Raw genomic sequence first — 26,865 nt, forward strand, 5'->3', positions numbered from 1 at the left:
ACGCGGGAAAGTTACCGTTAATGGGGAAGAAACAAAGCAGCTCTGCCAAAGAACCTGCAGCAGTGGATTGCCCAGTATCTCCACAAGAGTTTCGTGGAGATCTGAGGCAGAGGGATTCTATCAACAGCCTGTTCTGCCACTCAAACTAGGCATGTGGTGGTATGTGCATGATACAGACACAAGCCTGCTTTCTGCGACCCTCCTGTCCCCAGCAACTCTTTTCAGTGATTCCCAGAATCAAATCAACTTACCAGGCGCCTCCTCTCCTGTTTTGCGCTTCGCCAAGATCCAACAGCTGAGACTGGCTAGCCTCCTCCGGGGTAGAAAAGAGCTCCTGGCTGCATGCATCTCTGACCTCCAAGTCATCCTCTGCCTCTGGGTCCCCCTCCCCCTCCACATCCTCGTCCAAGATTTCCTCCTCCTGGCTCTGTCCACTCTCGACTGGCACATGAGCCACTGAAGTATCCACAGTGGCCTTTGCAGTGGAGGTGGGGTCACCACCAAGTATAGTGTCCAGCTCTTTGTAGAACTGGCAGCTCGTGGGCGCAGCACTGGAGTGGTGGTTTGCCTCCTGCGCCTTGTGTTCTGCAGCTCCATCACTTTGACCTGCACTGCAATGTGTCCCAGTCATGGCCCCTTTCTGTCATGCAACATGAAATCTGACCATAGGTATCATAATTCCTATGGCTGGAGCACAGCTGGGACTGGGCAGCCTCCTCTCCCCAAATGCTGATGAGGTCCAGCAGCTCGGCATTGCTCCAAGTGGGGGATCACCTGGTGCATGAAGCAGGCATGGCCACCTGGAAAGATGCGTTAAGATAACTGCACACATCACCGAGCAAACAGGAAGGGGACTTTCAAAATTCCAAAGGAGTTTCAGGGGTGGAGATGATGGTTGGTCACTTGAGGGCAGGGCAGTAAAGTTCAAACCGATGACCAGAGAGGCAAGAACAGGTATTGTGGGACACCTCCCGGAAGCCAATTGCAGCGCTGAAATCGACCAGAGTGTCTACACTGGCACCGTGGTGCTGTAGCCCCAGTGCAGAAAGCTGTATGCCTCTTGTCGGGGTGGTTTCTTTACAGTGCTGCAACTGTGCAGTTTCTGCGCAGTACGTGGCTTGGCAGTGTGTACACCTCAGGAGTTACAGTGCAGAAAGCTGCTTTACTGCGCAGAAACTTGCCAGTGTAGACAAGGCCTGAGTCCAAATGTCTACACAAGAATTTTTAGCCCTGCAGCCTGAGCCCTGCAAACTTGAGTCAACTGACTTGGCCCAGCCATGGCCATGCCTCAGGTCTTTTTAACAGATTTAAAAATGTTATTAAAGGTAATATTAAAAAAATTATATAGTACATAGGTTGGGGCAAGAGTGTCTGTACATCTGGGTATAGTTCTTGGATTATCCACAAATATAAAGATACAATGTAGACGTACCCTGTTGCTAAGAATAAGGGACTAAGTCTGAGAATAGCTGATTAACTGGTAAAGAAGAATGGGATCTACAACTTCTTCCTCCTTTGCCCCTTCCTTTCACATCTGTCCTTGCTGCAGTCCCTACAAAATGTAGTAGTTCAGATCCTCTTCCTTTCCTGTCCTTCTGCCCATACTTCCCTCTTTGTTTCTTTAGACTGGCTTCCTTTCCTCTTCCACATTGTTTTAGCTATTCTCTTAATTTACAGAGCTCTCTCCAGCTCCACTGCCCCTGCCTATGTGTCTGACCCTTCTCATCCTACACGCCCTACAGCAGGGGTAAACAATTATTTTTGTCAAGGTCCAAATTTCTTAGTCAAGGTGTAGTCGAGGTCCAGACTCCAGAGAAAATAATACAAATAATAATAAATAAAAAGATTTTGCAGTCCGTTCAAAAGTGTCTGGCGGTTCAGATTTGGCCCCAGGTCTGCCTATTGAGTTACCCTGCCCTACAGCTTTGTACACTCCACTCACACTTCTGTCCTGATTGTTCCCTGTGACAGTCTTGTACACTCCCAACTCTGCAATCTTTCATGCTGTCCCCTTTAGTGCTTCCCTCAAAGCCTCCCAATTAGTCAACACCAAGCTCTTTAGAGCTTTAGCTCTTTCCTTTCTGAGAGGTGCCAGGGGTGGTTTTGTGCAATCACTTGTCTGCCCTGAGTAATCTCCTCTGTGAGATTTCCTAGTCTGTTTTCTTGCCCTCCTGGTTCACTGTATGCAAGGCAATTTGGGCTGCAGTGCCATCAGTACATGGATAATATGTACCTTTGTGTCTCATTTTCATCAGGCCCAGTATTTGTCCTTTCTTTGTGTCTAACTGAAATGGAATTGGAAGAGTTGACTGAAGCTCAGTCTCGACAAGATGACATCATTAGTACAGGTGGATAATCTTTAAGGTATTGTGTAGTTTCTGTAGCCCTTTTTGTCCAGCCTTTGCCCTATACAGACACACTTTGGGAGTGCTTTTAAAGCTCCTAACCACTTCTGGAATTCCAAAAACACCCCTCCTCCTCTTTATATCTGGGTAGGCATTTGTAGCCTTTACTCTTGCACCAGGACTCCACCATAGCAATGTACACCTTTGTGATTTGTAGATTACTTGCATGTTTGGAATGCTCTCTACTTGGGTCTATGCTTGCAGGCTACTCAGAAGTTACTCTGAGTACATAACACAGCGATCTACTGTTGGATGGTAATTTATGGGGTTATCAGTTCTTCAATGGCTATACTAGCTGCCTATGTGCTTCTGGGTACAATTCAAGGAATTTTGTGTTCTATAAAATCCTTTACAGTTTTGTTGATAACTGAGAGACCAACTGTCATCCTGTGGTCAGCTGGAGTAATCAAATCCAGCCTCTGGTGAAGTATTTGGAATCTGTCACATAGTTACTGCCTGGGGATTTTACAAGTGCACTAAAAGAACAGGAGTACTTGTGGCACCTTAGAGACTAACAAATTTATTTGAGCATAAGCTTTCGTGAGCTACAGCTCACTTCATCGGATGCTTATGCTCAAATAAATTTGTTAGTCTCTAAGGTGCCACAAATACTCCTTTTCTTTTTGTGAATACAGACTAACACGGCTGCTACAAGTGCACTGTGGCTCAGGACCGAATTTGATAAATTGTTTACTGCTTACCTCTGCAATAGATTGGTAGATTGAATAATATCCAAGAGTAACCACATAGGTCCAGGATGTGGCTCCCATTGAAGTCTTTCCCTTTTCTTTCAGTGGGTGAAGGAATGGGCTCATATGGTTTACTTCTTAGTGTCAATTATTTTAAATAGTTAAGGTCTTTTGTACTCTGCAGCAAGATGGACATAAATACTGTATGTTCTTCTTCTACACTTTTGGACAGCAGCTTCAAGTAAATTCAAACGTAAGTTTTTAATGAGTTAGAATCATAGAATATCAGGCTTGGAAGGGACCTCAGGAGGTCATCTAGTCCAACCCCCTACTCAAAGCAGGACCAATCCCCAATTAAATCATCCCAGCCAGGGCTTTGTCAAGCCTGACCTTAAAAACTTCTAAGGAAGGAGATTCCACCACCTCCTTAGGTAACGCATTCCAGTGTTTCACCACCCTCCTAGTGAAAAAGTTTTTCCTAATATCCAACCTAAACCTCCCCCACTGCAACTTGAGACCATTACTCCTTGTCCTGTCCTCTTCTACCACTGAGAATAGTCTAGAACCATCCTCTCTGGAACCACCTCTCAGGTAGTTGAAAGCAGCTATCAAATCCCCCCTCATTCTTCTCTTCTGCAGACTAAACAATCCCAGTTCCCTCAGCCTCTCCTCATAAATCATGTGTTCCAGACCCCTAATCATTTTTGTTGCCCTTCACTGGACTCTCTCCAATTTATCCACATCCTTCTTGTAGCGTGGGGCCCAAAACTGGACACAGTACTCCAGATGAGGCCTCCCCAATGTCGAATAGAGGGGAACGATCACGTCCCTTGATCTGCTCGCTATGCCCCTACTTATACATCCCAAAATGCCATTGGCCTTCTTGGCAACAAGGGCACACTGCTGACTCTCATCCAGCTTCTCGTCCACTGTAAGCCCTAGGTCCTTTTCCGCAGAACTGCTGCCTAGCCATTCGGTCCCTAGTCTGTAGCTGTGCATTGGGTTCTTCCGTCCTAAGTGCAGGACCCTGCACTTGTCCTTATTGAACCTCATCAGATTTCTTTTGGCCCAATCCTCCAATTTGTCTAGGTCCCTCTGTATCCTATCCCTGCCCTCCAGCATATCTACCACTCGTCCCAGTTTAGTATCATCCGCAAATTTGCTGAGAGTGCAATCCACACCATCCTCCAGATCATTTATGAAGATATTGAACAAAACCGGCCCCAGGACCGACCCCTGGGGCACTCCACTTGACACCGGCTGCCAACTAGACATGGAGCCATTGATCACTACCCGTTGAGCCCCACAATCTAGCCAACTTTCTACCCACCTTATAGTGCATTCATCCAGCCCATACTTCTTTAACTTGCTGACAAGAATACTGTGGGAGACCGTGTCAAAAGCTTTGCTAAAGTCAAGAAACAATACATCCACTGCTTTCCCTTCATCCACAGAACCAGTAATCTCATCATAGAAGGCGATTAGATTAGTCAGGCATGACCTACCCTTGGTAAATCCATGCTGACTGTTCCTGATCACTTTCCTCTCATGTAAGTGCTTCAGGATTGATTCTTTGAGGACCTGCTCCATGATTTTTCCGGGGACTGAGGTGAGGCTGACTGGCCTGTAGTTCCCAGGATCCTCCTCCTTCCCTTTTTTAAAGATTGGCACTACATTAGCCTTTTTCCAGTCATCTGGGACTTCCCCCGTTCGCCACGAGTTTTCAAAGATAATGGCCAATGGCTCTGCAATCACAGCCGCCAATTCCTTTAGCACTCTCGGATGCAACTCGTCCGGCCCCATGGACTTGTGCACGTCCAGCTTTTCTAAATAGTCCCTAACCACCTCTTTCTCCACAGAGGGCTGGCCATCTACTCCCCATGTTGTGATGCCCAGCGCACCAGTCTGGGAGCTGTCCTTGTCAGTGAAGACAGAAGCAAAAAAAGCATTGAGCACATTAGCTTTTTCCACATCCTCTGTCACTAGGTTGCCTCCCTCATTCAGTAAGGGGCCCACACTTTCCTTGGCTTTCTTCTTGTTGCCAACATACCTGAAGAAACCCTTCTTGTTACTCTTGACATCTCTTGCTAGCTGCAGCTCCAGGTGCGATTTGGCCCTCCTGATTTCATTCCTACATGCCCTACAGTTAAATATGAACACGACAATCCTTGTATTCCCTATTTTTATATTAAATTTATACTTTCTCCATATTTTCTACATGCTATATTTTTGTTGTGAGAATATCATACTTTTATGTAGAAGATGTCACAGAAGTTTTTGACACCTGATACCCCCAAAGCCATTGGAGATTGGGAAGGAGATGTCTTTTCCCCTCTCTTTGTAAGCAGGAGTAGGGGTGACTTAATTTTTTTCTTTGGGGAGAAGGGTGGGAGAGCTGTGAATTCCAACATATAATTCTCCACCCCAGCAATCTTTTACACCAATCAACTACCATAGAACTCCTTGACCAATAGTGTCTGCATCTAACAATGGATAAGGACAGTAGCAGATGATTTTTGGTAAAACAGTAGAGACAGTCTCCTCATCAGTATGGCCAGCCCCAAGCATTAACAAATCATGAGATTTAAAAAAAAAAAGTGGAAGTTCTTTTTTGCCATCTAGTTTCTGAGCCTTCAGGGAGTACTCTGCTCATGTTCTCAGGCTTTTCACCTTAACCATGAGAGCTAGAAACTTTTTAAAAAAAGAAAGCAGAGATTATTTTGTGATCACTCGCCTCCAGGAGCTGGAGTTTAAGAAAAACATCTAATATTGCAAGTCTCAATACAATCATGAGGATTGCCAACATGCTCCATGAATGTTTATTGATATGAATGGGAGAGGTTTAATGTTTTTATTTTAGGCTCTTTGTTTATTGTCACAGAAAGACAACTGTGTATGAGTTTACATTTGGTTCACATTTGGAACATTTCCTTTACAATTTTAAGGGCTCTGTCTAGGCACACTATTTTTAAACAAAAGTTTCAGGCCAAATTATACCCTCAGATCCATGTAGTTCATTCTGAAGTATACAGAAGTTACAGGTACATTTCATTTATGTGCTGGATTTAACCCTTTTGTTCTGGAGTAAAATTATGTGGATATGGGTGGATTCTGGAGGTACTGATTGGTCTCAGAGCTACAGGAAGTCTAGGAAATGAGCAGTAAGAGTGGGTTCTTGAGGTTAGCTCATTCAGCAAAATGCTCAACCACATAACTTCCTAAAGTGTAGGACAATCAGTCTGATAAAGAACCCAAAAACTTTTCTAGCAAAACATCACAACCATTCTTCTGGACAGTCCTGGCAGGTGCCTTATCTGTACAAATACTGTCTAATTTGGACCAATCAAGCTTAACATTTTCACTTACTCTCATTATGAAGAAGAGCCCTGTGTAAGATCAAAAGCTTGTCTCCCTCTCCAACAGAAGTTGGTCCCATAAGAGAGATGACTTCACTTACCTTGTCTCTCTACTATACTGGGACCAGCACTGCTACACCAACACTGCATGCTCTTGCAGTACATGTTCTTGGTTCTTCAAACAAGTGTGAGATGCTGGTTGTAGAGCAAAGTGGGCAGAGACCAACAGTTCCTCAATTATATCAAAATTTTCATTCACACACAACAAAAACACTTAACTATGCAGTATTAGTAGCATCACCACTGTCATAAGCTGCAAGTGAAAAATATTTCTGTGCAACCGTTAAAAAGTTTAATCTGTGCTAACACATCATGGGATGTCTTCTCATTACTGTGTTATGTGAAAGTGCAATCCCATCAACTACTTTCTGGGTTTTTAGGTCACCACAATGTGCAGCAGAAATTTACAGACTCTCCTTCACTAATTTCTTGCCCTCTGAAAAACACTTTTTCTGACAAACTAGAAGTATTTCTTATGACACCATCACCACTGATTTCAATTCCTGTTTATTTTTTACTAAAAAAAGACTGCTGGGCTAAGCGGGCATTCTTTCTTTTTGATATAAATCAGATTGCAAAGCTGATCTGTTTGGGATATAGTGTTTTAATTTCGGCATTGATTTGTGTAAAATGTTGCTCTACATTGAAGTTTTTCCATACAATAGGGATTTTTACTTTAGAAAGGAGATGAATAAGAGGGGACATAAAAGTACACAAAATTATGAATGGTATAGAGAAGATAGATTAGGAATTACTATTCTCCCTTTGTTACTCAAACAAAGAGCTATTTACTAAAAGGTAGGAAATTAAAAACTGATAAAAAGAACATGGAATTTGAACTGTGACACTCATGGTGCCTAAAAGTCACTGATGCCAAGAACTTAGCATGATTATAAAAAAAAAAAAAAATCAGACATTTACATGGATCTCAAGATTATCCAAAATTATTATTATTGATGATAATTCTTGTAAGGGATAGCAAACCTAATGCCTCTGACTTTAAGCCAATCTCTAACAATTAAAGTTCAGGATGAAGCCTATCATGGGTGGCAGTTTATCCCACATCTGCCTATGACAAGCTTCTTACACCTTCTGCTGAAGCATCTAGTATGGGCCGCTCTGAGACAAGATACTGGATTAGATTAGATGGATTTTCCCCCCTTCTGACCCAGATGAAAGTTCCTGTGTTTGCAAAGCAGAGGCCTGAGACTGTGGAATGTCTACTTGAATACATATTTCTAAAATAATATTTATCAATTAAAATACTCCTATCACTGCACCATAGATAGATATGGTCATGATTTATTAATAAAACCTAACCCTAAACTTTAAAGGAATGTACAGCTTCGATTTTGTTACATTCTAGAAGTGAATCAACATTTATTTCTCAAATATGCCATTTCTTTGGTAGTGAGATCTGGGGCAAAAAAGAATATGCTCCAAACCGAACACAAAAGTCTCAGAATGGGGCCATTTAAAAATGTTTATAATGTGAACTACTTAAAGATTTGTAGTTTTTCAGATCATTCCTATGTCCTCAGAGCAAGTGCTGGATGGAAGTGGAGATATGTTTCTTATGTACAGTTTCAGAGTAGCAGCCCTGTTAGTCTGTATCCGCAAAAAGAAAAAGAGGACTTGTGGCACCTTAGAGAGTAACAGATTTATTTGAGCATAAGCTTTCGTGAGCTATAGCTCACTCCATCAAGTGAGCTATAGCTCACAAAAGCTGATGCTCAAATAAATTTGTTAATTTCTTATGTAAACAGCCTGTAATTCCATTGTCATATGCAAATCTCCACTCGACCTGAGCCCTGCCTCCGGTTGCTCTACGGCATAGCCTGGGGCTGGCTCTCCTGGGCCAAGGGGAGAGCATTTGGGGAAACTGGAGCTCTTCCTGCTGGGTGCTGCGCCAGGGCTGCTCTTGCCCCTAGCAATGGGCGTGCGAGCGCCAGGTGACCCGAGCGCCGGTGGCAATGGGGAAAAGGATGCCAAAGGGCTGGGCGTGGGGAAGGGGAGGAGCCGCCTGGTGCTGGCCTGCCCGCCGGGGGCGCAACCAGCCTGTGCTCATTAGAGGGAGCTGTCGGCCGGAGGGAGCCGCGCTTGGTGCCGTGTGAGCCCCGCTCCTGCCTCTTGCAGTCGCCGCTTCCTCGGGAGCGAGCGCGAGGGGCGAGCCGTCACGGCGGAGACCCAGCCCGGCTGCGGGGGTGGTTAGCCAGCGCGAGCCGCCGGCGGCATGAATCCCTCGGGCCCCCGAGCGCCTACCCCGGGGACAGAGCCAGCGAGGCGGAGGTAGGGAGCCCCGGCACGGGAAGGGAGACCCAGCCCGATGGGTGTGCGGGAAGGGGCCCGGACCCCTGCTGCTCACCGAGAGAAGCACCTAGAGCTGGGGGGGGCACGATCCCCCCCATCGCTCCTCCCCGGAGATCCCCTTCTCGAGGGATGGGGGGCGCGGTCCTCCTCCTTGCTCCCCCGGGATCCCCTTCTCGGGGGATGGGGGGCACGGTCCTCCTCCTTGCTCCCCCGGGATCCCCTTCTCGGGGGATGGGGAGGGATACCTCCAGGGACCCCCCCCCATCGCTCCCCCGAGATTTCCTTCTCGGGAATGGGGGGCAGGGCCCCCCCAAACTCCCCCATCGCTCCCCGGAGATCCCCTTCTCGGGGGATGGGTGGGGGGGCCGAGCAAGGACACCCGATTGCTGCCCTTAAGAGAGCCCCCTGCATGGGGGGGGTGCCCGGCTGACCCTGGGGACGGTGCAGGATGCCGCCCTGGCCAGACGCGCTCCGCCGCCCGCGGCTGTCAGGCCGGCGCTCCCGGGCACGGAGGGCTGCTGCCGGGCGCGGGGAGGAGGGGCGCCAGGCGGGGGCGGTGCAGGGAGGGCGCGATAGGCCCGAGCCCCTCGGCAGCTGTAGCCCGAAAGCGGGACGGGGCCCGGCCGGTCCCTGCTCCCTGCCGGCGCGGACCGTGACCCCGCCCCTCTCTCCGCAGGCCGCTGCAAGGGGAGTAGAACGGCGGGAGCGCAGCGCTCCCGGCCCGTTACCCAGGGCCCGGCCAGCCACCTCCGGGTCCATGAGCCCGCCGAGCCGCCTCCCGCCGCCGCCAACCGCGACACGCGCCGCCGCCGCCTCCCGCCGCGGCCTCCTCAGTTCCCCTGCGCCGCAGGAGGTGAGTCCCGCCGGCCGGGGTCAGTCACCCGCGAACGGCCCTAGCCCCCGCTTCCCCCTCCCCACGTTCCCCCTTGGCTGCCCTGGTGCCCTTCCCTACCCCTCGCTCGCTGCCTGGCTCCCCCTCGGCGGGTCTAGCGCAGCTGCGGGGGCTCGCCCCGCTCCTCCTCAGCCAGGCTTCGCCGCGTGAAGGGTGAGGGAGACCTTGCCTCCTCGGTGCTGGCTCTTGACTTTGGAGAGACCGATGAAGTGAGCTGTAGCTCATGAAAGCTTATGCTCTAATAAATTTGTTAGTCTCTAAGGTGCCACAAATCCTCCTTTTCTTTTTGCGAATACAGACTAACACGGCTGCTCCTCTGAAACGAGGAGTGTGTGTCATTATTTCCCCTTCCTGTTGTCCCGGTAAAACCCTGTTGCAAACAATGTATTTTTTTCCCCCCTTTTTCCAAGCGTTCCTGCCCCTTTTGGTGTGAGCCATGGCAAGTCACTGAGTTTGAAAGGGAGGGGACTACTACCCCATCCCTCCCCAGTTCTGTTGTTTGGTTTTCAGTGGTCACTTGCTGCCCAGGGAATGTGTTCTCCAGGGTATGTTTATGTAATTTATATGATGACTTGCTGAATGTCCAGTTTGATATGTAGGTTTGGCAGAATTATTATTTTTTTATATATATATTTTTGTCATATAGCTGTTTTTAAGCATCTTTTCTATTTTTTATCCCTTTAAATTTTTACAGGTGTGGAAAATTTTTGGTAACTATGTGGTCAGACAGTAATTATTTACTGATAATAGATAATGAGATTCAGAAAGTTAAAGCTTTATAACCATTAAAATACAAATTACCAACAAAACCTATTAAAGCAAAAAGTAAATATGCTTAAATCAATCTCTAATAAAAGTTCTTGCAGCATTTTTCTTACTTTGCCTATCTGTAAACTTCAGTTATCAATGGAAATATTTGTTCCTTGGTTTGTGTGTGTACAGTGAAACCAATGTCTACTGATAAAACGTAGTCCTTCCAAGTCTATTGATATGCCACTTACCTTAGTTCATAGCTGCAGGTTTTTTGTGTGACTCCCAGAAACTTCTCAAATCATAGCTTTTTAATGCAGGCGAGTATCACCTTGATGGTGTGTGGTATTCTTGACTTCTTTCTTTCTTTCTGTGGGATGTGGAAATGTTCAATGTACTTTATTTTCATCCTCCAGTCTGACTAATTTTGAGGTATCGTAGAGGTAAATAAGGGCTGCAGATGCTTATGAAAATGGATTGGGGCTGAAGTAGGCAGCTTTGTTAAGGGGACACTATCTATCTCACTAGCATTTTGGTTCTGTAGAGAGGTTTTTTCATTTTATTCTGTAAGTAATGGCTGTATCTTGTTCTTCTTTTACTGTAGGAAGAGCCCACATACTCTGGTGTGAAGAGAATGGCTGTGACTTTAGAAGAGGCCCGGAGGGTGGGCTATACACTTCTGAAAGGACTCCTGAGGTTCAGCTTCATGGTTGCCAATAACCTGGTTGCTATTCCATCCTACATCTTGTATTTAATTATACTGCAGCCTCTTCGACTGTTAGATAGTAAGCGGTTCTGGTATATCGAAGGAGTGTTATTTAAATGGCTTTTAGCTATGGTGGCTTCCTGGGGCTGGTGGGCAGGATATACAGGTAAGACTATTTTTAATACTTAAAAAAAAAAAAAAAAAGTACAAGTATAATAATTAAAATAAACTTTGAAACACAGGCATTAATAGTGATGTATATTAATACAGTGGGATGATTTTTCCAGGATTTTTATACAAACCTGCACTATATTTCTGGATGGTAACATAATTGAATCTAATATTTATCATATGAAAACTGATATTTTTGAAAGATCTTAACATAATGCATAACATGTTTGGATTCAAAAGAACATATTAAGCAATAGAGGTTCTTAGCTCTCAATCAGTATTCTACTTTGTTAGTAAGATCCATGGCTTTAGGAGTGCTATTTTTTCAAGGCCCTAGATTATCTTGTTTTGATGTTCTGTGGAGTAGTAGCACCTCTGAAAAGAGTTATTTCTGTTGTGTATGAGGGTGAAATACACACACTTTGTATAAACCTCCTTTAAATATGCATGCAGTACATATCTCCAGATCACTTCCACTTAGAGCGATCAACTCACAAGAGTAAGGGGTTTGAATCAAGTTCATCTCTGAAGAGTAGCTCTTATAATCCATATGAGTTGCAACTGGAATTTTCTTTTTTACTGCTTCAGTCATGGATGTAGATGAAAAATAGAGACAACACTCTAGAGCGTGTAGGTCTTCGTTTACTTTTAATAGAGCTAAAGTTTTGACTGTATGGTTTTATATCTTGCATGCCTTATTTTGTAATCATTATTGAACTTCTTTTTGCCTCTTGGACTTTGTAGGGTCATCAGGGTAGTATACTGAGCTGAAATATTAAGGAAGGTTCTAGACTTGTCCTTGGACACTCTGACTTTCATCTTGCCAGCTGCACTCTGTGCAAGGAAACAACCATCAACACTTTTTGGAAAGGGGGAGGTGGATAGAGTAAATGTGTCTAGAGAGAGCAGTATGTGAACACCTCTCCTAAAATTGTCTGTCTCCCTCTTTCCTGCCCAGGATGCATCTACAGGCCTTTTCCATGCATTAAAGGAATGACAGCCTACAGCTCTGATGGAGTCTGGTCGGACTCCTAATTAGTCAGGATTCTAAGTGTTGACCCAGATGGATCTTTCTCACTTCCCAGAAAAAGCATTGAGTAGGCTACAAGAGCTGAAGTCCCTGTGCTAATGGGCCTTTTGGTACCTTGTCAGGCGTCTTTTCAAGATGCACATGTTCTGTGGATATTCTAGGTGAGCTTCTGGTTCTTCTTGAGGAGATGGTGGCGGCAGCAAAATTTAGTTTCCAGTCTGTGGAGCTGGAACTGTCACAAACATTGCACTGCTTCAGAATTGTCTTGCCTGGTACAGCCTGAGCTTTTCCAGATGTGCTAGTCTTTTAATCTTTTATGTTTACATTTGCTCATTAAAAGAAGTCCACATGGTATTTGCAGTGGCAGGTGCTTTTTAGATGTCCACTTCAGTCTCTAAACACAATAAAGGAAAGCTCTTCCAACAGGAAAAGAGGGACCTTTATGCTGTTGAGTGTGTGTGTGTTAATTGGATATGTGAAAGTTATCAGCATAATGGTAAGGTAAAATTCATTCAGCATATGACCCTGGTATGTGCAGATTGAAAATGCTAGTTAAAATTCAAGCCATTGTCCACTGAATATATGACATTCAGTGAATGTTGAAGTTAGTTTCTTTGGGATCTATTCCCTGCTGACTGCAGAACTGTGTGGTTTCTTTTGCCTCTTGCATGGAAAGTGGTTTCGACATGATCTGCATACATCTGCTAATTGGCGTGCTGTTGCATTTTGACAATTTGAACAGCTTTGTTTTATTATTGAAGAACTCCTTAGTATATTTGTTTAAAGTTAATTTGAATAGGAGAATTGACACCAGGGTGGAAGTATTCTCTTGGATGATTTTAGGGCAAGGGAACCCTATTCCTTGCTTTCTACTATGAATTAAGGCATTTGTCACTTGTGGAAGAAAGTCTTAAATTAGATACTGAGCCCTCCTTATCAAATAAGAGAATACACTTAAGCAGGTGCTGATAGAACAATAATATTCTGTAGGCTCACCTACAAAAGAGGTAAAGGGTGCATTTCCTCTCTTTTCTTAGCTCTTCTTTCCTTCTCTCTGGTGAGGGTGCAGCATATCGTATATGTAACACCGACAGACTCTGATTGTCAGCGAGCGGGATCGAACCTGGGAATCTCTGGAGCTTAGTGTAGGAGCCTCTACTGCATGAGCTAAAAGCTAACTGGCTGTTGGCTAAGGCTGTAGAGCAGACTCATTAATCTCTTTCTATGCCACTAGATGGGACAGAACACCACATCCAGGAGGTGTGTGGGTTACATATAGTTTTGGAAAGTGTGTATAAAATGATTTAATTGTATGTATAAAATCTCCTCATCTGGAGTACATACATGTAATGTAGTTATATGGGGTCCGTCTGTTTTTTAAGATAGAGAGATGTACCACTTTCATTCAGAATTCAAGTGCTACTCTTACTATTGCACATGTGAAGTGAATGGCATTGGGTATTAGCTGATAATGTGAAAGGATAGAATGTGGTATAGAATACATCTATTTTTTTCAGTGTCCAAAACTAGGACTAAGGTTAGTTACTTAGTGCATACTAGTTCCAATGTATCTCTAATTTTAATGCATGCAAACAAAATATAAGTTGTGATGGTAGCTGAATGTACACCTGTAAATTAAGTTGCATGTATTGACTATATGAAGGATTTTTCACTTTTCTGACCAGGAGAGAAGCTAGCTATTGGATATCTTTGAGTAATACTTTTTCTTCTGAATTAAAGGGTATGCAAGATGCCACCTATATTTGATGTGGGGGATAAAGAACACTAATATGCCTTCTTTTGGCTAGTTTTATGTAAACTAGATTAATTAAGAATGATGGCAGTGGGGTAGAAAGAAATAAGGTGGGTGGTTTTTTGACCTGAGAATGTTCTGCTTCAGGTGAAAGGTGATTTCTTTCTGCCCTCCATGGCAACCACAACTTGGATAGTGGAGGAAAAACACTAATTGTTTCATAGTCATAAAGATAACTAAATTTGGTTTTAAGAGCTGAGTTTGAAGATCAAACAAATTATATATATTTAAAATATACTAATATACCTAGTAGTTAGAACAAGGAACTGGAAGTCAGGATTAATAGGTTCTGGCTTTCAGCTCTGCCACTTAATTGCTATGTAACTATGGGTAAAAGCATTTACCCTTCGTCCATCAGTTACCCTATCTGTAACATGAGTAGTACTCTACTTCTCTAGTGTTTGAAGCTTTGCTAATGTTTGTAAACTCAGGCTATGAGAGAGCCAGTGATACACATGCAAATAAGTATATATTTATAATTAATGGCCTAGAGTCTGGCTGCTTTTTTATTTATTTTTTTTATTTTAGGGTAATGTGTATAATAGGGTCCAGGAACAAATGAGGGAAAGACCTCAAGTGTCTCTCTTTGCCTCCTTCCTTTGGCTTCTGTATTTTCTAGTCCCCCATTTGCCCCATTCCTGATATTGTTTGGATATGGGTTATGTAAAGTGGAAGAGTATAACTGGGCAAGCTGAAAAGGGGAAGGAGGTTTAAAGAAGAATTAAAAAAAAAAAAGGATTAAGTGATAGTTCTTGGTCATAACCACTTGCCCTTACTTGGTATTACAAAGGTTTCTTATGTTCTGCTTTTTAACACTATTCATAAAAACAGAAAATGGAATAATCCATTTTTCATGCAGTATGTCCCGTGCTTTATTAAAGCAGTACTGATCTAGTATTGTCAAAGGGGTTTTAGTGTAGCCTTGTAGATCCCATTTTCAAGTTTTCATAAACTAGCTTTAAGCCATTTTATTGTTCTCAGTCTAGGCATCTTTCTCTAAAGATACTTACAGTTGAAAGTGGGGGCTTTCAAAAGTAACACTTCTAACCGTTCTACTGTGCTAGCTGTAAGCTGACCAGAGGGGGTAATATTGATTTTGCTACTCAAAAAAACCCCCAGATAAATCCGAGATTCTGAGCTAGTCCAGGGGCCAATGTTTCTTTACCTTACTATGCCTGTGATGGGGTTCTGAATCTGTTGCTTACTTTGTATATTGGTCGTTATAACATTCTGGAGTGCAGTCCAGACCAGTGAGGGGTTGTCACTGCCTGCTCTGTATCCCTGAGTGCCTCAAAATGCTCTGCTGCTGTAGCTCCCTAGTCTGGATGCTTACAGCCAGCGTACATGGAGTGTCTTGTGTATTAAGCAACTGACTCGGCAACTCTTGATTCCAGCAGCCTGCTTGTTATACCACTGTCATGCTCTCTCCTCCACTGGCCTTACTTAAACTTGTCAAGATGACCCCAACATCCTCCAGTCCCGAATTTTCCCCAAACCATGTGCTCTGCAACATCCAGCCTTCTCCTGGGCCATTCAGAGAGAGATTAAGGTTTGTTTGTTCTTTAAATACCCAGTAGCTTGCCACATTAACTGGAGTTAACCTTCACTTTAAATCAACACAGCACTGGGTTGGTTTAGATTAAAAGTAGAACTGCACAAGGAGGAGTTTCTGAGCCCAGGGGCTCCCCCTGACCATATGCTCCCTGACCACCAGGCCTGTGGGGACCCTGGGCCTGGTGCGCTGGCTCTACAGGGGTGAGTCCTGCTTACTGTGTGTCCCCACCAGGCTGGCAGCTCTGGGCGGCATTGCTTGCCCCTTGCCCGGTGGCTTCAGCCCTGGGCTTGTCTGCACTCACTTCGTTCTGGCAGCCCAGGCCTGTCAGCTTGCTGCACTTGGGTGGCGCCCCTCTCGACCACGGCTCCCTGGCCATGATAGTGGGTCAGACTAGGAGCCCAAGTACATACCCAGGTGGTTGAGTGAGTTTGTACTTGGTCAGCTAGCCTGAGCCGCCGCCATGACCACAGCTATTTTTAGTGTGATGGCTTGAGCAGAGCTAGCATGTATCTGTCTACCCGTGCTGGGAGGCACACTCCTAGCTACAGGTAGACATGTCTTGAGTGACTGCAGGCTGGAACTGCATCTAGGAGTTATTTCAGGCAATAGAGGGGGAAAAGCCTTCTGGATAGGTGAAAGTGAATGAATGCTTCCACTGTAGGGGCAAAAGTGGAAGAACCTTATTTAGACTTTTAAGCTCTGTGGGGCTGGGATTGTCTTGTTTGAACAGCACCTAGCACAATGGGACCTGGATTCTTATTTGGGGACTCTTGGAACTACTATAATATAAATAATACCTTTAGCCAGTAAAGGTATGATGATGTTCACCCTGGTAGAAAGGAGCTAGCTTCTGGTAGCAGTGTCAGTCTGTGTCTGGCCATCTGCATGGTCTCAGTGGCCACCCTAGTTCCTCCAAATCACCCATGTACTCAGCCAGCAGACTTTGTTGCCTTTTCTCCACCAACACTAAAATCAGTTGTTGGAAGTTTTCTTTTAGATGCATAGGACTGGAGAAGCAGGTGGAATCTTTCTCTTATGGTGTTACATGACTGTCAGCCAGGAAGTAGAACGGGGGTTGGAAAATAGCCGATAAGATCTAAAAGTAAATATTTTGCTCACCAATTTACTTGACCTAATCTCTTCCCTCCTTGCCACCATTTCCTGTTCCCCTACTTCTCCCTGACCATTTATTTTTATTTTTAATTAGGAATATTTCACGGTGTCCTAAGCAACAGTCACTGCCATAAACTAAAAAGAAATTGTCAGATATCCGATTTTGCTACACAATATTAGTTTGATATTTTCTTTTAAAAACAAATCTTTGAGGATTAGCATTCACTTTTGTATTTAGTGTTCATAAATGGACAAGCACTTTGTCAGTCTTCTAGTAAAAACACTTAATATTTTAAATAGCATGAAATACTGAATTTGAAAAATACATATGCCTTCCTCTTTCCAAATAAAACAGTGAGGAATGTATTTGGTCTGTGGTCAGTTGCTTGGACATGTGGAAAGAGGTCTTATGTCACTTAGTAAGTTTGGACTTCGGCTGCCCTGATGTATGTTATATCCACGTGTGGAGTTCCCCAGTAGTCCCTGATTCTGTAGATACAGCTGTTTATGGTCTGACTAATCTACAAATGGATTATATTGAGTCCAAAGATATTAACCTGATTTTAATGACTATATCTTTATGTAAACAAGTATTTAAAACCTTTAATGAAGGAGGAAGATTACACATGCTTTATGAGAAGCGTTGAGTTTAAAATAAAGCTGATAAGAGAAGTTAAAAGTTGAGGGTGACAAGTCTCTGATTCATTCCATTGTGGCTTGGGGAAAAGGCTCATCTTGCAAAAGTGATAAGGTTGTAATGTAGAACTGATTGTAGATACATTATTTTGTGTAAGTTGTGTATGCAATCTCTACATACACACACGCACACCACCCTAATTCATTTTATGATCTCCAAAGTCACCAAGTAATTCACTTTTTTTTTTTAATTCTTAGTACAAAATTTGTACACTTTACCCTAGTTCTTTGACTTTGTTTTCCATCCAGTATCAGTAAGGTGTCACTGGGACTAAATTTATCCTTCAGCTGTTGCTTGCAGTTTATCCTTAAAATGTCACTCAAAAGAGCAATAAGATATTGAAGCAGTGCTGGTGTTTTACCTGCACTTCTTTTTTTATTGTTTTAAAGAAAGCTAGTGCCTTCTGGCATGGAAAGAACAAAAGTGGGAGGCAAACAAAACATGCTTAAATTATCATTAACAAAAATAGTGCATTGTTTTGTTCTTTGTTACACTGCAAGAGAAAAAATGTGGGGTTTCTCCCCCCTTCAAGTCATTGCTTGCTTTGGCTGACTTAGCATATTAACTGGTCTTTAAAAAATACTCCACAGACTCACCAGCAAGAAAGTGAGGAAAATGTAACCATGTTTCTTTCTAATACCATTGTCTTTAAATAGCTTAGTCTCTACTGAGCATAGGGCAGAAATTTCAAACTTTCAGGATAATCTATATATATTTTGGGCCATATGACAGCTCTAGGATTCCATTTAAAAAAAGGTTTAAAAAGCCTACTGACACACAACTGCATCTTTAATGTAAAGTCAAGCACTCAAAAGTTAGAAACTGCCAGAATTGAAAGTTTCCATGCAACCTTAATTCGGCCCCCTTGTGCATCTGCATTATGCTACAACCTTCAATTACGTGACCTTATACTATTTCCCACCCCCACCCCAACCTCTGCCTCATTCGATGCACCGAATAGAAGGTGCTTGCTGAATGAATAGCAGCTATTCAATATTTTGTTTGATCGCTATTCAGAGTATGGCCCTCTGTCTTTATTACTACACACCATTCAGACTTTGCTTTGAATACAGAATTATTAGTGTACTCATGTGCTTTCTAGGGCGGTCATCAGTACAGCATTGGAGTTCTTAACAAACATTAATTTGTTGTCACCAGTGCACCTCACAAGGGAATTGTGTTATCGCCATTGTGGCACAGACACTTTAAAGTCAAAAGTGAGCTCCCAAAATCCATGTAAAATTTGAAATACCTATGTCCTGATGTGCATAGCATTTTATAGCACTTTATATTTTCAAAGCAAAGGTCCCATTGACATCAGTTGAAGTTGAGTGCTCAGCACTTCTGGAAATCAGAACTTTGGTGTCTCAAAATGAGCACCTAGCAAATGAGGAACAAACAGTGTGAAAATTTTGGTTTAGGTAACTTTGCCCCAGAGTTCATATGTGATCCTGGTCGAGACAGAGATAGAATCTGATTCTCCATGATGGTGTTCAATTGCTTTTAACTATGAGACTCTTCTTTCTTTTTCTGCAGTCCCCTGCCTCGTTCACTACACACCTTCCAACAACTTGTCCATGCCAGTAATTTCCAATAGTACACACCCTCTAACAAATGAGGCAATGGTTGTACTCTCCCCCTGCAAAGAAGCCTTGTTTATTACGCAATCCTGACTAATTCTCTGAGCATCATCCTCCCTGTGCTCTGAATAAGTCAGGTGTCCTGTGGGAAAAATACTATGCAATCGTGTAATTAAAGACTGTATCATCATGCATTTGCAGAAAGGGCAACCTTAATTGTAATTTTCTAATTTTGGAGTGCTTGATTTTGTAACCTTAATTTTTTTAATCGAGATTTTTTTTTAATGTAACTTCCTATGTTTGGGGGGGGGAAGAACACCTGGAAAGGGAGGGAATCCATCATGTGGAAGTACATTGAATTCTACATGGTTCCTCAGGAGGATTATAACATTGAGCCCTGGTCTACACTACGAGTTTAGGTCAAATTTAGCAGCTTTAGATCGATTTAATCCTGCACTCGTCCACACGATGAAGCCATTTTTGTAGACTTAAAGGGCTCTTAAAATTTATTTCTGTACTCCTCCCCGACGAGGGACTTGGTGCTGAAATCAACATTGCCGGGTCGAATTTGGGGTAACGTGGACGCAATTTGACGGTATTGGTCTCCGGGAGCTATCCTAGAGTGCTCCATTGTGACTGCTCTGGACAGCACTTCCAACTCAGATGCACTAGCCAGGTACACAGGAAAAGCACCGGGAACTTTTGAATTTCATTTCCTGTTTGGCCAGCGTGGCGAGGCCTTCAGCAGAGGTGACCATGCAGTCCCAGAATCGCAAAAGAGCTCCAGTATGGACTGAACGGGAGGTACTGGATCTGACCGCTGTATGGGGAGACAAATCCGTGCTATCAGAACTCCATTCCAAAATACGAAATGCCAAAATATTTGAATCTCCAATGGCATGAAGGACAGAGGCTATAACAGGGACCCGCAGCAGTGCTGCGTGAAATTTAAGGAGCTCAGGCAAGCCTTCCAAAGAGGCAAACGGCCGCTCCGGGTCAGACCCCCAGACATGCCACTTCTGTGATGAGCTGCATGCAATTCTAGGTGGTGCCCCGACCACTACTCCACCCCTGTACGTGGACTCCTGCAAGGGGGGAGTCTCATGCAACGGGCATGAGGAAGATGAGGAGGAGGATGAAACTGTTCTTCCTGACGGCCAGGAACTGTTTATCACCCTGGAGCCAATACCCTCCCAAAAGCGGGCTCCTGGACCTTGAAGGCAGAGAAGGCACCTCTGGTGAGTGTATCTTTGTAAATAGAATACACGGTTTAAAAGCAAGCGTGTTTAATGATTGATTTGCCCTGAAGACTTGGGATGCATTCGCGGCCAGTACAGCTACTGGAAAAGTCTGTTAACACGTCTGGGGATGGAGCAGAAAACCTCCAGGGACATCTCAGTGATGCTCTCCTGGAGGTACTCCCAAAACCTTTGCAAAAGGTTTCTGCGGGGGGAAAGCCTTATTGCATCCTCCGTGGTAGGACACTTTAGCACGCCAGGCCAGTAGCAGGTAGTCTGGAATCATTGCATAACAAAGCATGGCAGCATATGGTCCCGGTGTTTGCTGGCATTCAGGCAACATCCCCTCTTTATCTCTCTGTGTTATCCTCAGGAGAGTGATCATTCATGGTCACCTGGTTAAAATAGGGGAATTTTATTAAGGGGACATTCAGAGGTGGACGTTCCTGCTGGGCTGTTTGCCTGTGGCTGTCTGGGGTGGGGGAGCGACTTTGTACCGAAAGCACATGTGCTATGTAATATTAACAGCTTGGCTCACCGTGAAAGAGTCTACCCATTGGTCTCTAAAATGTCTTTTTAAATACTACTCTCCCTTTTTTTCCTCCCACAGCTGCAAATGTTTCAACGCTCCCCCATCATCTCCGTCCCAGAGGCTAGTGCAGATAAGAAGGAGAAAAAAACGCACTCCCGATTAAATGTTCTCTGAGCTCATGCAGTCCTCCCGCACTGAAAGAGCTCAGCAGAATGTATGGAGGCAAGCAATGTCAGAATCCAGGAAAACACAAAATAACATGAGGACAGGAGGGATGTGTGAGAGGAGAGGTGGCAGCAGCGTGATGAGAGGAGGCAGGATGCAATGCTGAGGCTACTGGAGGATCAAACTGATATGCTCCGGCGTATGGTTGAGCTGCAGGAAAGGCAGCAGGAGCACAGACCGCCGCTGCAGCCCCTGTGTAACCAACCGCTCTCCTCCTCAAATTCCATAGCCTCCTCACCCAGATGCCCAAGAACGTGGGGGGCGGGGCACTCCAAGCACCCACCACTCCACCCCAGAGGACTGCCCAAGCAACAGAAGGCTGGCATTCAATACGTTTTGAAGTTCAGTGTGGCCTTGACCTTCCCTTCTCCCATCCTCCACCCCCTCCCGGGCTACCTTGGCAGTTACCCCGTATTTGTGTGACAAATTAATAAAGACTGCATGAATGTGAAGCAACAATGACTTTATTGCCTCTGCAAGCGGTGATTGAAGGGCGGGAGGGGAAGGTGGTTCGCTTACAGGGAAGTCTTCTAACTGCCCTGGTGTCGCTGCGCATAATCAGCGGCCGGGTGGTTTGCCTCAACCTCTCATCCCGCCATAAATGTCTCCCCTTTACTCTCTCACAGATATTGTGGAGCGCACAGCAAGCAGTAATAACAGTGGGAATATTGGTTTTGCTGAGGGGTAACAGTGTCAGTAAACTGCGCCAGCGCGCTTTTAAACATCCAAATGCACATTCTACCACCGTTCTGCACTTGCTCAGCCTATAGTTGAACAGCAGCTGACTACTGTCCAGGCTGCCTGTGTATGGCTTCATGAGCCATGGCATTAAGGGGTAGGCTGGGTCCCCAAGGATAACTATAGGCATTTTAACATCCCCAACAGTTATTTTCTAGTCTGGAAAGTAAGTCCCTTCCTGCAGCTGTTGAAACAGACCAGAGTTCCTGAAGTTGCGAGCGTCATGTACCTTTCCCGGCCATCCCACGTTGATGTTGGTGAAACGTCCCTTGTGATCCACCAGTGCTTGCAGTGCCATTGAAAAGTACCCCTTTTGGTTTATGTACTGGCTGCCAAGGTGGTCCGGTCCCAAGATAGGGATATGCGTTCTGTCTTTCGCCCCACCACAGTTAGGGAATCCCATTGCAAAGCCATCCACTATGACCTGCACATTTCCCAGAGTCACTACGCTTGATAGCAGCAGCTCAGTGATTGCGTTGACTACTTGCATCACAGCAGCCCCCTCACTCCAAATTGATTCCCGACTGACGGGTAGCTGTCTGACATTGCAAGCTTCCAGAGGGCTATCGCCACTTGCTTGTGGCGAGTGAACTGTGAGGGTTACTCTCATCTTGGTATTCCTGCGCTTCAGGGCAGGGGAAAGCAAGTCACAAAGTTCCATGAAAGTGCCTTTATGCATGTGAAAGTTTCGCAGCCACTGGGAATCATCCCAGACCCGCAACGCTATGCGGTCCCACCAGTCTGTGCTTGTTTCCTGGGCCCAGAATCGGCGTTCCACAGCATGAGCCTGTCCCATTGCCACCAGGATGTCCAAACTGCCAGGGCCCATACTTTGAGAGAAGTCTGTGTCCATGTCCTCATCACTCTTGTCACCACGCTGCTGTCACCTCATTGCCTGCTTTTGCAGGTTCTGAACATACTGCAGGATAATGGGTGAGGTGTTTACAATGCGCATAGCTGCCACGCTGATCTGAGTGGGCTCCATGCTTACCATGGTATGGCGTCTGCAGGAGAGCAGAGTTGCAGCAGTGGCTGACAATGAATGCCACGAGAATAGATATTTTTAGAGAGTGACTAGAGGACCTGCAAGGTGGATTCAGGAGAGCAGAGTTGAAGCGGGAGCCCATGACAGCCAACATGGAGAAATTTGCTATCGAGACAAGAGCAGGAGAGCAGAGTTGCAGCGGAAGTGGTGGTTCGATGATGACAGTTAGCAGTCCTACTGCACTGTCTGCTGAAAGCAGTATGGCGTCTGCATGGAAAAAAGGCACAAAATGATTGTCTGCCGTTGATTTCATGGAGGGAGGGGCGACTGACGGCATGTACCCAAAACCACCTGCGACAATGTTTTTACCCCATCAGGCATTAGGAGTTTAACCCAGAATTCCAATGGGTGGCGGAGACTGCGGGAACTGTGAGATAGCTACCCACAGTGCAACGCTCCAAAAGTTGATGCTAGCCACGGTACTGTGGACGCACTCGGCCGATTTAATGTGCTTAGTGGTGGGACACAATCGACTGTATAAAATCGCTTCCTAAAAAATCGACTTCTATAAATTCGACCTAATTTCGTAGTGTAGGCATACCCTTAGACCAACTACAGACCTGTGTCATTTGAGCTAACAGCAACTGATAGCAGTAATAGGTTGTCATCCTCTGTGGACCAGTCACTAAATGGAGGTGATACATTTTGCCAGTGGGTTTTGCTGGCTGCAGAGGAATATTGAGATTTGTGAGATTCTAGGTCCTATTCCAGATTCTGAGAGGAGTATACTCAAGTGGTTACAGACCCTTATTCCCCTGTCCCTTTCAGCCTGGTCCATTATCAGTCTTTTCTTCTCAACCTTCACTACCACACCCAGGCCTGGTTCATCACCTCTCTTCATCGTTGCTTCTTTGTTGTTGCTTTGGTGCATGAGCAGGAGGAAGCATTGAGAGCATAGGAGGGAAGTCTCTCAACAAGAACTCTCTCTGCTTTCGGACAGAACTTCAGAGAATTTAGTTGCCGAACTCTAACAACTCTCTACTCAGCATGTATAAAGGAAGATTTTCAGAGACATAACTTGATCAAGACAACTTTAAGTCCCTGCTCCAAAGCATTTAGGAGATAGGCGTTCTCAAGAAGACAATTATAAGAATTTTTAACATGGGCAAGAATCAGTGTTTCCCTATTCTCATTTTGAGAAACCTCTGAACAACTTTTGCTGAAATTTGCCAAAAAACGTTAAGCCTGAGGCAAAACACCAGGCATGAAAAAATTTGTGAAATGTTAGTGTGGCAAAATTATAAATAACTGAAAACAGAGTCTTATAATGGAAAGTGTGGGACAACCTTAACCAAATATGCTTCGCTAGCTCTGATACCTATAATATAAACCTTGTGTAACCTTCCAAATGTGAAGTGTAGCACGGCTTTCATAGCCTAAAACAGTTCAAAGATGTGTGGATTGCTCCCATTTGTCACAATGGAGTGAAAGTTCTGAGTCTAATGTGGACCCTTCAAGTTTCAGGTAATTTAGGGCTTGTTTCTGCTACAGAGCCTTACTTGGGATAGCTATGCTGGCAGAGCCTCGTAGGGTAAGGTGCAGCCTGCAGAAGGAGTTCTTCGGTCAGCACAGCTACACCACCTGCCTGAACCGCACTAGCTATCCTGACAGAAGCACTCTTCTGTTGGCATAGTTGCGTCTACACCTAGGTTTTGACAGCAGAGCTGTGTCAGCTAGGAGATGGGTTATTTTAATCTTATTTTTACACCCCTAGCTGCCAAAGCTATGCCTACAATCTTTGTACTCTAGACCAGGCCTTAGGCATGTAATTGTGTCTCTAACCTGTAATTGCAGTTACCATACTGTGATTGCAAATTGGGTAATTTGCCTGAATTTAGAGTGCTAATTAATCTTCACCGGGACGCTGCTAACATTTCAAGCCTCCAGTCCCTTTCCTAAAGCTCCCATGTCTCTCATTCCTGTATGTATGAGTCATGGTTACAGGACCAACTGAGCCTTGTTCCTCTTTCTGGTCTCTGTTAGGGTACGTCCATACATACAGAGCTGCAGTGGCACAGCTGCACCGATACAACCGGTACAGCTGCACTGCTGCAGTGCATCTGGTGCAGATGTTCTTTGTTGATAGGAGAGAGCTCTCCCATTGGCATAAACCCCACCCCTCCCACCTCTGCGAGCGGCATAAGGTATGTCAGTGAGAGAAGCTCTTCCACCAGCATAGCGCTGTGCACACGACTGCTTATGTTGGTGTAACTTATGTCGCTCCAGGGTGGAATATTTACACCCCTGAGCAACGTAAGTTTTGCCGACATTCTGCAGTGTAGTCCACCCACCCCAGAAGTTTGACTTCTTTCCCTTATCTGTCTTGGGGTGGAATCTGATTTTTCTTCCACTCTTAAAGCTTGTCTACAGAGGGACACTCAGGAAATCAACCAAAGATGTGAAGTTAAAGTTCATTAAATTCTTGTGTAGATGCTGTCTTTTAGGAGTTGTGGCCTTAGTTTGCTGTAACTTCCTCTTTCAGGGAGCAGGATTAAAGGTTCATAAAAACCTCTAATGAAGGAGATTCCACAACCTCTCTTGGAAGCCTATTACTCCAGAATGTAACTTTCTAACTATGAGGGCTGTCTTTACTACTATCTAACCTAAGGCTACGTCTATACTAGCACTTTTGTAAGTATAAATTATGTCGCTTGGGTGTGAAAAAACACAACTCTGAGCGACGTAAGTTACACTTACAGAAACATCAATGTGGACATGCTATGTTGCTGACATAGCTACTGCCACTTATTGGAGGTGGTTTAATTATGTGGACGGGAGAGTTCTCTCCCATTGGCATAGAGTGGCTACACGAGCAGTCTTAGTGGTGCAGCTGCATTGGTACAGTTGTGCCGCTGTATGCTCACTAGTGTAGACATGGTGTAAATCTCCCTTGCTACAGATTAAGCCCATTACTTGTTGTCATATCTTCAGTGGACAAAGGAGAACAATTGACCACTGTCCTATGTATAACTGTCCTTAACACATTTTCAGACCTATCAGATCTGCCCTCAGTCTTCTTTTCTCAAGACCCACTTTCTCAAGTTTTCTTTACCCTTTCTGCATAGGTCAGGTTTTCTAAACGTTTAACCATTTTTGTCGCTCTTCTTTGGACTCTCTCCAATTTATCCACATCTTTCCTTAACTGTGGCACCCAGAATTGAACATAGTACTCCAGCTGAAGCCTCATCTGTAGCTGCTTAGCATGGAACAATTATCTCCCATGTCTTACATGTGACACTTCTATTAATGTACCCCAGAATTATGTTAGCCTTTTTTGCAACTGCATCGCATTGTTGATTCATTTAATTTGTGACCCACTATAACCCCCCCAGATCCTTCTCAGCAGCACTGCCATTTAGTCAGTTATTCTCATTTTTTGTAGTTGTGCATTTGATTTTTTCCCCCCTTCCTAAGTGTAGAACTTTGCACTTGTCTGTATTGAATTTCAGACCAATTCTCTAAATTGTCAAGGTTGTTTAGAATTCTAGACCCATCTATATATAGTAGTGAAAATATTCTATAGATTTAACTACTGCTAGGAGTTTCTTTTGGGGAATGACTTTTTTCTGAATTTTTTTCTGCGAAGAACTTAGTTTTGCTGTAATAAGCAATGACCCTCTCAAGTCCTTTGTGTTCTTGTGTCAATACTGCTTCCAAACTGTAAGCGCTAGCATGTGTACCCAATATGAATGTTTTTTTGAAAATCGGGTAGGCTAAGGCAGGTGCAGTCCTTTATTGGGTGTCAAAGGCCTTTTTCAACGTAAAAAATGCTAAATCACACTCTGCTGACCACTGAAATAGCTTCCCTTTTTGAACCAACCTGTGCAGTGGTTTTGCAATATTGGCAAACACACAAATACACCTTCTGTAATAGGATCAGAGTCCTACAAAACTCCTGTATCTGTGTCTGGCGAGTTGGCCAGTTCCGTACAGCCTCTGTTTTGTTTTTTTGAGTGGAAA

At 44.5% G+C, this 26,865-nt stretch overlaps 1 protein-coding gene across 5 annotated transcripts in view; it reads left to right on the forward strand.

Annotated features, from left to right (window-relative positions):
• The window catches only part of LPGAT1 (lysophosphatidylglycerol acyltransferase 1), a 143,953-nt gene that overhangs the window by 5,668 nt on the left and 111,420 nt on the right, over nucleotides 1–26,865 (forward strand). The window contains exons 2-3 of one of the 5 annotated variants that reach the window (XM_074949300.1): nucleotides 2,256–2,364; nucleotides 11,067–11,334. In XM_074949300.1, the coding sequence (XP_074805401.1) occupies nucleotides 11,097–11,334 (238 nt within the window). In that variant the 5' untranslated portion in view covers nucleotides 2,256–2,364; nucleotides 11,067–11,096. Of the gene's footprint in view, nucleotides 1–2,255; nucleotides 2,365–8,572; nucleotides 8,800–9,614; nucleotides 9,674–11,066; nucleotides 11,335–12,297; nucleotides 12,531–26,865 lie in introns of those variants that run through there. The other 4 variants (XM_074949302.1, XM_074949303.1, XM_074949299.1 and 1 more) reach the window with 4 other exon arrangements.

Source organism: Natator depressus, chromosome 3 (genome assembly GCF_965152275.1).
Source record: "Natator depressus isolate rNatDep1 chromosome 3, rNatDep2.hap1, whole genome shotgun sequence".
In the NCBI taxonomy this organism is placed as follows: Eukaryota; Metazoa; Chordata; order Testudines; family Cheloniidae; genus Natator; species Natator depressus.